Raw genomic sequence first — 12,682 nt, 5'->3', positions numbered from 1 at the left:
CTCTCCTTGGGTGGCTTTGAGAAGTGCGAAGGCAGCATGAGCAGGAAAGGATGGTGGGCAAACCACACCCACTTCATGAGCTGATCTGAATTCAGTCTAGTCACACTCAAATCTGTCTTAAAGTGGCTCTACTCCATTGGCACATTAAAGTTTCCATTGCAGCAAAAACAAGTCCTACCTTAAATACTCTGGCAGGCAAGAGCTCCCTTGTGCACCTCAGTGGGAGTTTGGTTGGGACCAAAGTAGAGGCTCATGGAAGAAAACTTTATTTATTTTTCTTAGATCAGGAGAAAGAACACAATGCCATGCCAGCTGCTGCAATGGATGGTCTCACATTACGGGTACTGACCAGTCTGCCGAAAGGAGGCCTTCCCAGCCCAGAACTTATAAAAGGGAGAAAGCTGCCACAGAAATTAGATATTGGTCTCAATAACAATCAGCCCGTGCATCCCAAAGGGATACAGTGAATTGCTTTGCCTTTCCAGCGCTTTCTTGTTTGGCTTCATTGGAGGTCTGTGTTTGTAGAAGAGCTTGGGTCTAATTGTTGCAGACAGATGCCTGTGTTCTTTTAGCTGAGACAGATGGGCAACAGGAGGAGGAGGTGGGGGTGGCTGTGAGGGAGGAGGTGACATTTGTAAATATGTCAAGGGACAATGAAAATTCACTGAAAATGTACTGGAACCTTTTAAGTGAAAAGGTGAAATGATCTTTTACAAATGATGGGTGGGGCTATGAAGGCAATAATGGTGCCAGGGAGGGTATTGACTCTTGCACATCTGTGGTTACAGTGGATAAAATCAGCTATAGGGAATAGCGATTATTTTCAATCTCTTTCCATAGAACATGTTTAACAGGAGCTGCTAACAATTTGAAAAATTCACTGGCACTCTTCCCTTTGTCATTATAAACAACAAAAGGGCCAAGTGGCAAGCAGCATAAGGAAGAAGGAAGAGTTGTAAACAACTTGGGCTGACCTACTACTCCTTGCTCAGGAATCGCCAAAGACTCAGCACTGGTGTGAGTGACAGTTCCTTGCCAGGTGCTTCTCTGGAGCTGATGTGCACTTGGCTCCCACCAAGCCTGTTAGGCTACAACAAGCTCTCTTGTCTTAAGCTCTATTTTAGCGAAGTCCAAGTTCCTTGTCACCACCCCAAACCTCAATTAATGGCAATGCTGCCTCTCGGGACCAGTCCCTGGCTCTTTCTCTCTAGCACCTTACCCCATTGTCCAGTGGAAGCTTCACATCCATGGAGAGAGAACCCGTTTCCCCATTGATCATGGCAGTTCTCAGCTTCAAGAGGAAAGATAAGGGGATTAGTTCTTTGGTTCACACTAGAGTGTGGGGCTTTATTGATCAGCTTGGAGGGGACCCCTAGGAACACTTTTGGTTCTTCTCGTTTTCCTCTAAACAGAATACCGAGAGGGAATAGATTGGTTCTAGGTTCCATTTAGCCTATAATTCTGGAAATTCACTAAAATAATGTTACCAAGAGGACTGATATATGAAGGAACATAGTGTCATATTACTAAGACAAAATTTCCTCTAGAATGAGCTACTGACACCAGAAGCCAGACTAAAACATCAGTATCAGTAGAACTCCAACTCTGTGGCTTATAGACATGAGCTCATGCAGCCTCAGTAATTCTTGTGATTTAGGAAGACATTGTTATATTTTTGTAGTTGTTTAAAGAATTGCACATTAAGACGTTGTTTCTGGTTTGGGCTTGGAAAGCCTCCCTGGAGAGGTGTAGAGTGACCTCAGAGCTTCCGGCCACACAGCTGGATTGTGTATCGACCATGGAGTGAACCAACTCCTCCTTTTCCCACTTCCCCACTCACGATTTCGGCTTGGTCCTCCCACTCCACTTCAGAGAGATCCACACTGTTGTAGTTAGGCTTGGGTTTCAGTTTCTTCTCCTCTCTGTACTAGAGTGGGCAGGTCAGGAAAAAAAAACATGAGGTTAACAGAAGGCCGCCAGATCCAGTTTCATCTTATGGGTTATTTATATGATCAAAGACTCTCAGTGACTTCTTAAGGTTCTCCGGGCCAATTCTTAATGCAGTGGAGAGCTTCCCTGTCAACAGTTGTGACAGATGGTTTCATGGCCTCTGAGTGAATATTTCCCATAGGAGGAGCTCTCTCTGAGTCAGCTTGTCATAGTTCTGGACAGCTCTGATTGTTAGAAAGTGTTGCCTCACACAGAGCTGGGATCTGCCTCCCTATAACTTTTACCCATTGGTCTTAATTCTTCCCCTGGAGCTGCACAGACTCTCTTCCCTTTGACAACCATTGGGATTTCTGAAGGTGTTTGTCACTCCTAAGACTTCACTTCTTCAGGCTAAACATTCCTAATCTGCAAATGCTTCGACTCCCTCTGAATATACTCTATTTCATCAATGTCACTCCCAAACCGGAGTGTCCAGGACAAAAGTCAATATGTCAGGTGGGGGCCTGGCCAGTATGGTGTATGGACCATATCACACTGCTTTGACTCCCACCTCTGACTGCTGGATTTGCAAGCTGACAGCAAAATTCGGGTTTTCAGTCCATTCACATAATACATAATACAGTCCATTCATAATACATGGTTAAGTTGCATCTTTATAATCTTATGCTTGAACGTGGAGTATTTTGCACAAAGTTCCATGCATCCCCAATATATTTCATCTTGTTAATTGCAGCCCACTGTTTTAGAAAAATACTTTCTAAATACTTACGTCCTCACTTAATGTATTAGCCACACCTTCCATACGTTGTGGCATCTGCCTTTGGTGTTTTCATCTTGTTATAGAATTTTTAAATGGGACAGAGCCAAGGACAAACAGATTCTGCAGTGCCTAATAAAGACCTTTCCAACTTGACACAGAGCCATTAATCAATACTCTTTGAATGTTATTATTTTTTTCTGGCCATGCCCCCACTCTTTTACACACACATACACACTCTCCAAGAAGTTATTTGTTATTAGAGATGTACCACCTCCCAGGTTTAGTTTAGTAACATAAAATAAAGAAAGAGAATAGACTTCCAATCAAGGTGGCAGCGTAGGTAAATGTGGTACTCGCATCCTCCCACAACCACATCAAAATTATAACTAAACTATAGAACAATCGTCATTCAGAACCACCTGAAATCTAGCTAAATGGAAGTGTTACAACTAGGGATTTAAAAAAGAAGCCACATGAGGCTGGTGTGAGGAGCGGATATGCAGAACTGGCTAGTCTCACACCCACACGTGGCAGATAAAAATAGGGAGGGATACCTTGACTGTGGAGGCCCCTCCTAAGGAGCGAGGGGTCCCAGCCCCACACCAGGCCCCCAAGCTCAGGGTTCCAGTGCTGGGAAGAGAAGTTCCTATAACTTCTGACTGTGAAAACCAGCAGGGGTTGAGTCTGAGTGAGAAAGGGCTGCTGGAACCCCAGCAGTTCCTCTTAAAGGGCCCAGGCACAGACTAACTCAGACTCACTCCCTCTGAGCTCCAGTGCTGGAATAGCAGCTCAAAAGGCACCAGGGACATATGGGGAGGAACAGAATTATCTGGCATCCAGACAAGAGTTAGGGAGCAGCTTTCTCCCACACAGAAGTGCTGGCAGAGGCCATGGTTCCTTCTCTGAACCCTCCCTTTACAGAGCCAGTGGCAAGCAGGTGCCATCCCCGAGTCTTCATCAACCTTGCTATCATTGTTGCCCCCACCCTAGTGATTCCCTGAGACCCTGCCCCACCAAATTTGAAAGCCCACTCAATCTGTTTCCTGTGACTTTTCCACACAAATAGCCTGTCTTGTCTCACACTTCAGACTTTCCATAAATCTCTCAAACAAACAGCATCCAGCCTTAGCATGTCCTCTACCCCTTGCTAAATGGCTTCCAGCACAGCAGTAGCAGCAGCCAGCCCTGGTTCACAGCTTGGCTTCTCCTGGGCACCTCCAAGTCCAGCACAAGTAGCAGCTCATCCCTTTGGATGGCCCTAGGTGGAACACAGGTGGTAGCTGACCTTGGCCTGCACCTACTGGGAAGCCCCAGAGCCAGCACACCAGATGGACAGCTTTAGACCACATCAAAGCACCACCCAATCACCTGCACAGCAACACACTCAAGGGGCAGGCACAGTGGGCACCAGAGCCCTGCTGAAATAAGTCCTGTTGCATGGGGCAGGCCCCTGCACAGCTGATCCTCTATGGTGGTCAGTGGTCGCAGCCTGTCTTTATAGCCAAATGATCTGGGAGTAAATTCCTCCCATTGATATGCCAACTACAACAGGATGGTATACACAGTCGACATGGTGGGGGACACAACAGGAGTGCCCAGCTTGGGTGAGGAGGGAGACTGTGCCACTGGACCCTGTAGTAATCAATCTACTCTACGATGCCTTGAAGATGAGAGATGTAGCAGCTTTACCTAATACATAGAATCAACCACAGGGAGGCTGCCAAATGAAAAGACAAAGAAATACATCCCAAATGAAAGAACAGAAGAAAACTCTAGAACAAGAACTATAGAAAATGGAGATAAGCCATCTACTAGATAAAGTTCAAAACACTGGTTATGAGGATGCTCAGTGAACTTAGGGAAAGAGTAGTTGAACTTAGAATTTCAACAGCATAAAAAAGGACATGGAAACCATAAATAAGAACCAGTCAAAAATGAAGGATACACTAACTGAAATGAAGAATAATTTACAGGGAAACAGTAATAGAGTAGATGAAGCTGAGAAACAAATTAGCAATTTGGTATATAAGGAAGCAAAAAAAAAATCCTGATCAGAACAGCAAAAAGAAAAAATATATAATAAAAAAAATGAGACAGTATAAGGATACTCTGGGACAACTTCAAGTGTACCAACATTTGCATAATGGGGGTGCTAGAAGGAGAAGAGAGCCAGCAAGGAGTTGAAAACGTATTTGAAAAAGTGACAGAAAACTTCCCCAATTTGATGAAGGAAATAGACATATAAGTCCAGGAAGCACAGAGACTCCCAAACAAGCTGAACCCAAAGAGGCCCACACCAAGACACATTATAATTAAAATGTCAAAGGTTAAGGACAAAAAGGGAATCTTAAGCAAGAGAATAGCTGTCAGTTAGTTACCTACAGGGGAGTTCCCATATGACTGTCAGTTGATTTCTCGACAAAAACTTTGCAGGCTAGAAGGGATTGGCAAGAAATATTCAAAGTGATGAAAAGCAAGGATCTACAATCAGGATTACTCTACCCAGCAAAGCTATTATTCATAATCAAAGGGCATATAACAAGCTTCCCAGACAAGGAAAAGCCAAAGGAGTTCATCACCACCAACCCACTATTATATGAAATGTTATAGGGTCTTCTTCAAGAAAAAGGAGAAAAAAAAAGGATAAAAATATAAACAACAAAATGACATTAAATACACATCTATCAAACAATGAATCTTAAAAAACTCAAAATAAATGAAGAAGCAGAAAGAAACAAATTCATAGATAGAGAACATTTTGATAGTTGCTATATGGGAGGAGGGTTGGAGTTTGGAAAAGGTAAAGGGATTAAGAACAAATTTGTTGTTACAGAATAGCCGTGGGGATGTAGCTTGGGAAACATGGTCAATAATATTCTATTAACAGTGTATGATGTCAGATGAGTATGAGATTTATTGGGATGATCACTTAATAAGTTATATAATGTCTAATCCCTGAGGTAGATACCTAAAACAAATATAATATTGTATAGAAGCTGTAATTGTAAAATTAAAAATTATTTAAGTTAAATAAAAGAAAGCCCTAGCCAGGTAGCTCAGTTGGAAAAAGCATCATCCCAATGCTTCAAGGTTTTGAGTTCGATCCCCAGTCAGGACACATACAAGAATGAATGAATGAAAACATTAATAAGTGGAATAACAAATTGATGTTTCTTTGTTTATTTCTCTTACTCTTTCTGTCTCAAATCAATAAATTTTATACACACACACACACACACATACACACTCACACACACAACAAAAAGAAAAAGAATAGTTTATCATTAAGGTAAGTTAAGAATTAATCAGAAGATTTACTTTCAGCAGAATGAGCCCCCCTTCCCCACAGATGCTTGAATTGTTGAAGTCCCCTATCATTGTGCATTTTGCTTCTGACAATTTTTACTTTTTCAAAAAAGCCTCATCCTTGTTTCTTGCCTGTGCAGGAAATCTGTAGTAAAACTGCCACAACAGTATCTCCCCTTTTTCCCTCCTCGCCCGTGTGTGGATGATGTCCCATTCTTGGCTTTCTGGATGTCTGCGCTCATGACAAACAGCACTGTCCTGCCATCTTTGACACTGGATCTGCTTCTTTTCTGTAAGTGTCAACATTCTTCATTCATTGCCATTTCCTGATTCCTAATGATAACTGAAAGTGCATCTTTATCTCTTCATATTAGGACCAGAATTCCACTTTGTTAATTAGTTGTACTTTGAGCACTGATATAGAAAGATTTCAGACCAAAGGTATGGCTTTGACCCTCTTTCAATTTGTTATTAGGCATATCCTCTATTATTTTTCTTTTTAAAACTCAACTATTGTTCTCCTTAATACCTACTATAAATCAATAGTGCTTTTCTTAGAGATCTCATGAAGCTGACTTTACCACATCTTTTGTTATGTAATAATATTCCACATGGTGTTATTCTCTAATTGTTTCATTTTTTTTTTCAGCTTCAAATTTCTTTTTTTTTTAATTTTAATAATTTTATTTTTTTAACGGGGTGACATCAATAAATCAGGATACGTATATTCAAAGATAACATGTCCAGGTTATCTTGTCGTTCAATTGTTTCATTTGTATAAGTCTATTTGTGTATAGACTATTTCCTTAATTAGATGATAAGATTTTCTCAGGGCATTATAAGGTTAGGCACACAGTAGATCTACAATATGAACTGACTGCTTGAAGTCTGATATTTGTCTAGATTACATAAGTGGTAATAGATGGATTTTTGACCAATGCCCCTTCATTCTACAACTTAGCTCCAGTGGGTAACATGAGAAATAAACACATTTATTATTTCCTTAGTGGGTCATTTGTTGGCACTGGGGCCGCCCTTTACCGAACCCACTGTTATAGGTCAGTGACTCATTATGGGTCTATATGCTGGCCCAGCACTGTCCGAATTGGGAAGACAGAGTGGCTCCAGTGTGCCCTGGCCTCTCTCTACTCTGAACCCTTATAGTTTGCCTTAAATAGCTCAATCCGTTGCCTTATGAACACTCAGTAACTAATTATCTGAACCAAATGGAATGGAATGTAGCTTAGACTGATCTCTCCAAATGGCAGCTGGGCAGGTAAGCCCTTTAGTAAGTTCTCAGAAAGATGCTCTGCTAGTCATTGTCCTCAGCTGCCACCCCAATTCAGCGTAAGACTATCAGAGGGGAAAGCGCTGAAAGTCCTCTAGAACAGTGGTCCCCAACCTTTTTTGGGCCACGGACCAGTTTAATGTCAGAAAGTATTTTCATGGACCGGCCTTTAGGGTGGGATGGATAAATGTATCACATGACTGAGACAAGCATCAAGAGTGAGTCTCAGACGGATGTAACAGAGGGAATCTGGTCATTTTTTAAAAATAAAACATTGTTCAGACTTAAATATGAATAAAACGGAAATAATGTAAGTTATTTATTCTTTCTCTGCGGACTGGTATCAAATGGCCCACAGACCGGTACCAGTCCGTGGCCTGGGGGCTGGGGACCACTGCTCTAGAACTCTGACTCCCCTCCTCCCACTGCTCCAAACAATCACACCAAGAACTGTGGCCATTATTGCCACAAACAGTGGCCAAGTGCTATGATCAGAAGTAGAGCAGTAGGGATCCCCTAGCTCCGGAGGCAGAACTTTTAGATAAAATGCTGGAAACTCCTCTCTTGGCTATCTACTGTTCAGTTGAATGCACGTGAAAATGCCCCAGGTCCCTGTATCAGGATGGAGGGAGATAGGAAGGAGGCAGGGACACTCAGGGCACATCCCAAGACAAGCTCAGAGGAGCCTCGACTTTGTCGCCCCCATCTCCCTCAAGACAGCTCCTCTGACATTTTATTGTTAACTCAACATTCACACCCCTTTGGGTCTACTGGTACCAGGGTTAGACTCCAAGAGGGAGGGTAGAGCTACTGAGGGAGTGATGGGAACATGAGTGGCCACGTCCTACAGGGAGAAATGCCCACTTCATCTCATGCTCCCTGGACTCTTCTCAATCAGTTCAGGTATCCCTGCCTTGTCTCTTCTGCTAGATTGTGAAAAGTTTGAAAACAAGACCATGACTCAAATTTTTTCTTTCTCATGTTACCCACTGAGTTACTCAATGAAGCCTAGCATGTGTTCATTGTTTTAACTGTTTGTATGAAGTACCCCGAATCCCATAAGGTTAAGATCCTGAGACAAATAAGATCTGTACCTACCAGGGGTCGGAGGTCAGGATGTGCGAGGATGTAGCCGTTGTTGGTGTTCAAGAAGGCATATCCATGCACTCCGAGCTACAAAGACAGGGGTTGAGGGACACCAGGCTGTCTGTGTTGGAGAACTGTAGTTGAGAAGGGATTTGGGGTCGCAGGGCAGCTAAAGGTGGCAGCACACAGCAGTGGTGTCTCAGATGGGAACACCACTGAGCCAGTGCTGTGCTTCCAGCCACAGATTCTGCATTCCTCTGCTAATTCTGCTGTTAACAGCAGCCATCATACGGTGCACCAACGCCCAGCCTTTTTCCCACCATATACTCTAGGTGCTTTGATGAAAATCTCACTCATTCCTAAAACTCAACTAACTGTATGGCATGGGAGAGCAGGTTGAGCAACTGAGGCCCTAGGAAGGAAAAACATTTGCTAAAGCCCACAGAGCAAGTCTGATCGGGTGGTAACATAGGCCACACTGTTCGCAAGCTCAGTGCCTGTACTTCTCTGGGGGTGGGTGGCAGGGCCCCACCCCAGCTCTGGGCTTGGCTGTACTGCCAGCAGAGAGGCTCCTGAGCCTGGTGGGAAAGCTTTTGGGGAGCCCGTGACCCCACTAGAGACCTGGCCCAGGCTCACCTTGTACTGGGGTGCCAGCTTCATCAGCTCCCGCAGGGCTACATCAGAGCCCACCACCCCAAGGAGAATGCCGTGGGACCGCTGGAAGGGAAAACGGGAGGTCGCAGGAGGTCTGGCTCCTCTGCGCGCAGGGCCAGACTGGACCTCAGCCTTCCCAGGGCCTGGGGGAAGAGGCACTGAGGCCTCAGGGGGTCCTTCCCTGCAGTTAGAGTTCAGGCTGAGCTCCCTGGAATCAATTCAGGAACCTAGCAGAGAGGCCCCTGGAGGGATCTCAGCTGCTGGGAAGATTTATGACCAACATTAATATTTAAGTTGTAATATTTAAGTGAAATATAAAGTTGAATGAAATATTCACCTTCATAGCAGAGGCTGAAGACTCAGGATCCCAGGGACCCTATTTAGAATGTGCCTATAGGGAAACATTTCCTGACCAGGTGGAGGATAGAAGGCTCTAGAAATTCCCTCACCAGAGGCCTTCACAAACAAGTTACAGTCGGCTCAAACTGGTAGGTAAGTGTGGTTTTGCTGAAAGGCTGGCAGGTGGCTCCCATTAGTCTGATACCCCCAAGGCAGCAGTCCCAAGTGCAGAGCAGGGGGACCGCCCCAGGCTGGCGTAGCAGAGTCACTGGGGAGTTTAGGGGAGCTCGGACCAAACCCCAGCCTTCACCCCACTCCTCCCAAGCAAGGGATTCTGATGAAGCCAGTTGGGCCCAGGGCCTCAAATCTGCATTCACAGCTCTCCCAAGCTGGCTCTAATGCCCAGCCAAGCCAAGAACCATCGTCTGAAGATGCCAGTGTTGGCGCTAAGTTCTACTCCCTGCTGCAGCTCCTCAGGGAGCGGCTGCTCACCGTTTCGTTCTTTTTGCTGAAGACTGGCATGGCCACGGTGGTGAGGAGCATCAGGCTCTGTGCCTGTGAGGTGGACAGCTGCCAGGGAGGAAAGAGCAAAGGACAGAGGGCTCAGAGCCCACAGTGCGGAGGACCCAGTCACCAAGGTTGACTATTGTGTCACCTTTCAACGGGAAGAAGCAATCCCAAATAAAGTTTCCCTTCTTTGCTGGGGGAAAAAAAAAAAAGCTGGAGGAGAGAGGTGGACTGGGGAGAAGGACCAGGCTGGCATCGCTTAGCCAGGGCAAGTCTCAGAATCCCAGAGCCCAGCTCCCGAGCTCGCTCACTCAGCCCTCTTGTCTCAGAGCGTGAGCCATGGGAAAGGTTCATTCCAGGCATGCCCAAAACAAAAAGGGTTTGCACAGCAAAAGCTCTTCCAAAATTCTCTGCTGTAGACCCAAGGTTGGCATAAACTACAGCCCAGGCCGGTTAAAAGGGAGAGCCGCAGGCAAATACAGGGCGTGGTGAGGGCCATAGCAGGAGAGCAGGTATGGTGCGGTTGTAGTGGCCTCTGGTCCCCCCACCACCACCACCAACACACACAGGATGAACCCACAGCTTCTTCCCCATGCAGATGCCAGAGTCTCATCATTGCCGGCATCCGAGATGGCCTTCCACCCAGACTCTTCTCTCACCGCGCTGGCTCCTCCAGTCCCCTTGGATGGACCACACACCACACATGTGCCCCACGTTATCACCAAGACAGACCCTGAGAAGTGGTGTGTGCAGGTGTGTCTGATAAGTCTGATCTTCCTTGGGATCAACTGCAGAGGATTCCCTAGCCATGGAGGTCTGTGGTAGCCCTTGGAGCATGAAGAACTTCAAGCCATCGAGTTCCCTCCCCTTCCTCATCTGATCTTCCAGTTTAGAGTATGGAAGTAAGGTTTTCTAAAAATGAGTGGTTTCAGCTGACTAGAGTCCCACTATCCACTTAGAACAAGAGATCTGTATTTACTGCCAAGGGGATTGCAGAAAGTGGTCTCCTTATCAGCTCTGGGCCAGCCCCTCTAGACTTCCTTCACCTGTGGGAGAAATCTACTCTTACTTAAGCAACTATTTCCAGGTCTCTCTTAATCCTAGTCTGATGCATCATCATTGGAGCAGGTGTCTGTGATGTGATTTGAGAGGGGCCAGAAGTTCCCTGTTTCCCCAAAGTCTCATCTGACAATCTACCTTCAATATCTCTTCCATTGTGTGAGTAATTGCTGCCTACAGGCAGTCTATTTGTAAGTGCAGGGGCTGGGGAGGGGGTGCTAGATGAAGCTATAGAATCTTGAATTACTGGTTGGACCCCTTTTTTCCTATAACAGGTGGGAGAAAGGACAATGAAGGAGGAACAAGTTTGGAGCAGAGGGGCTGTGTTCCCGAAGAGCAGTGCTGGTCAGGTCTACTCGCAACGTGTAAGGGCATCTGGGGCAGCACACAGGCCATGGGTCTGCTAGTGGGTGAGGGTGCTCACCCCTTCACACTTCCCACCCAGGAAGTCACTCTTATGCCCTGGGGTCCCTAACTCTGGAGTGGGGTCCAGCCCCACCTTGCTGTCCATGTACGCTTCAGTCCAGATGATGTCATGATCGTGGTTGATGACCATGGGGCGGCTGAGCACGTGCAGGTACTCCATCACGTTCTCCTGGGCATCCGCCAGCGTGGAGATCTGCGTGTAGTAGCCTGGAGGTGGGGAAGGCCTTGTGGCTGTGGAAGGCTGGGTGGTCCATGGGGAGCCCTCTGCGGGGCCCACACACTCTCCATAGCTGCTGGTGGCTTGCAGGGGCCCCTCACCAGGCACTGCTCTGGGCCACAGGGCACTGCTTTCCCCAAGGTTGTCCCTCTTCCAGGGGTAGCCGGGGGCCAGGGGTGCTGATGGAGAGTCAAAGGTCCAGCCCAGAGGCAGATTCAGATTGGTTGAGGACACGAGTGTAAAAGAAAATACTGGGCCCTTTACATTAGAAAAAGTGTAAATTTGGGGTTTTGTGGGGCCCTTCAGAAGTCGGGGCCCAGGGCATGTGCCTGGTGCGTCCGCCATTATATCCACCTCTGGCCCAGCCCTTGCTTCAGGTGGGGACTGTGAGGGGCCCTCCCAGTCACAGAGCTGCCACAGGAAGAGCAGGGTCTCAACAACAAGGGCCTATGGGCCAGCCTCTCCTCGCTTCCTTACGGGGCATCTGCCTCCTGCATGCAACTCTGTCCCAGGGTCTGTTCAGGAACACCAGGCTAAGACAGCTGTTGCAGCCCCCCTACCTCATCCTTCCTGTGACTGCAGTTCTTCCTCAGTTACGGAGAGGCCGCCATAGCCTCTCTCAGTAGCCACAGTGGTATTTAAAAGAGCAGATGGCTTACAGGCTGGTTTACCACACACTCACCTCTCTGGTCTCACTGCTCATTGCCTCCCACAAAACATTCACTCCACACTCCAGTAAAGTGGGACAGCTCTACGTTCCCAGCATGCCTCTTGTCTTAAACCATTTGCACATACTATTCTCTCTGTCTAGAACACCCTTCCCTGCTCTCTATGTCTAATTGACTCCTACCAGTTCTTTATATGTCAGTTTAGACACTCTGCCCTTCAGGAAGCCTTCCCTGCCACCTCCAAATGGGGGAAGTGCCCCGCATGCCCCAGCTCCCTGCACAGCCTGCACCCCTCAGCCCCCACAGCGCACTTGAGAGGGTGCCATCCTGATGCTTCATTGCTTTGTCTCCCCAGCTGGACAGCGGCAAGAGCAAGACTGAGTCTGACCTGACCACCATTTGGAAAGTTTCCCAGGGACACA

General features: G+C 46.5%; 1 protein-coding gene across 1 annotated transcript in view; it reads right to left on the bottom strand.

Annotated features, from left to right (window-relative positions):
• Window positions 1-12,682, bottom strand: part of CACNA2D4 (calcium voltage-gated channel auxiliary subunit alpha2delta 4) — a 114,602-nt gene that overhangs the window by 76,988 nt on the left and 24,932 nt on the right. Inside the window, 6 exon segments of the mRNA XM_066258237.1 lie at window positions 1,220-1,291; window positions 1,841-1,927; window positions 8,403-8,477; window positions 9,027-9,107; window positions 9,876-9,953; window positions 11,449-11,582. Of these exon segments, the coding sequence (XP_066114334.1) occupies window positions 1,220-1,291; window positions 1,841-1,927; window positions 8,403-8,477; window positions 9,027-9,107; window positions 9,876-9,953; window positions 11,449-11,582 (527 nt within the window).

This window comes from Saccopteryx bilineata, chromosome 2, assembly GCF_036850765.1.
Source record: "Saccopteryx bilineata isolate mSacBil1 chromosome 2, mSacBil1_pri_phased_curated, whole genome shotgun sequence".
Taxonomy (NCBI): Eukaryota; Metazoa; Chordata; class Mammalia; order Chiroptera; family Emballonuridae; genus Saccopteryx; species Saccopteryx bilineata.
Note: the sequence above shows the minus strand (reverse complement) of the source record. Positions and strands in the feature narration are given on the sequence as shown.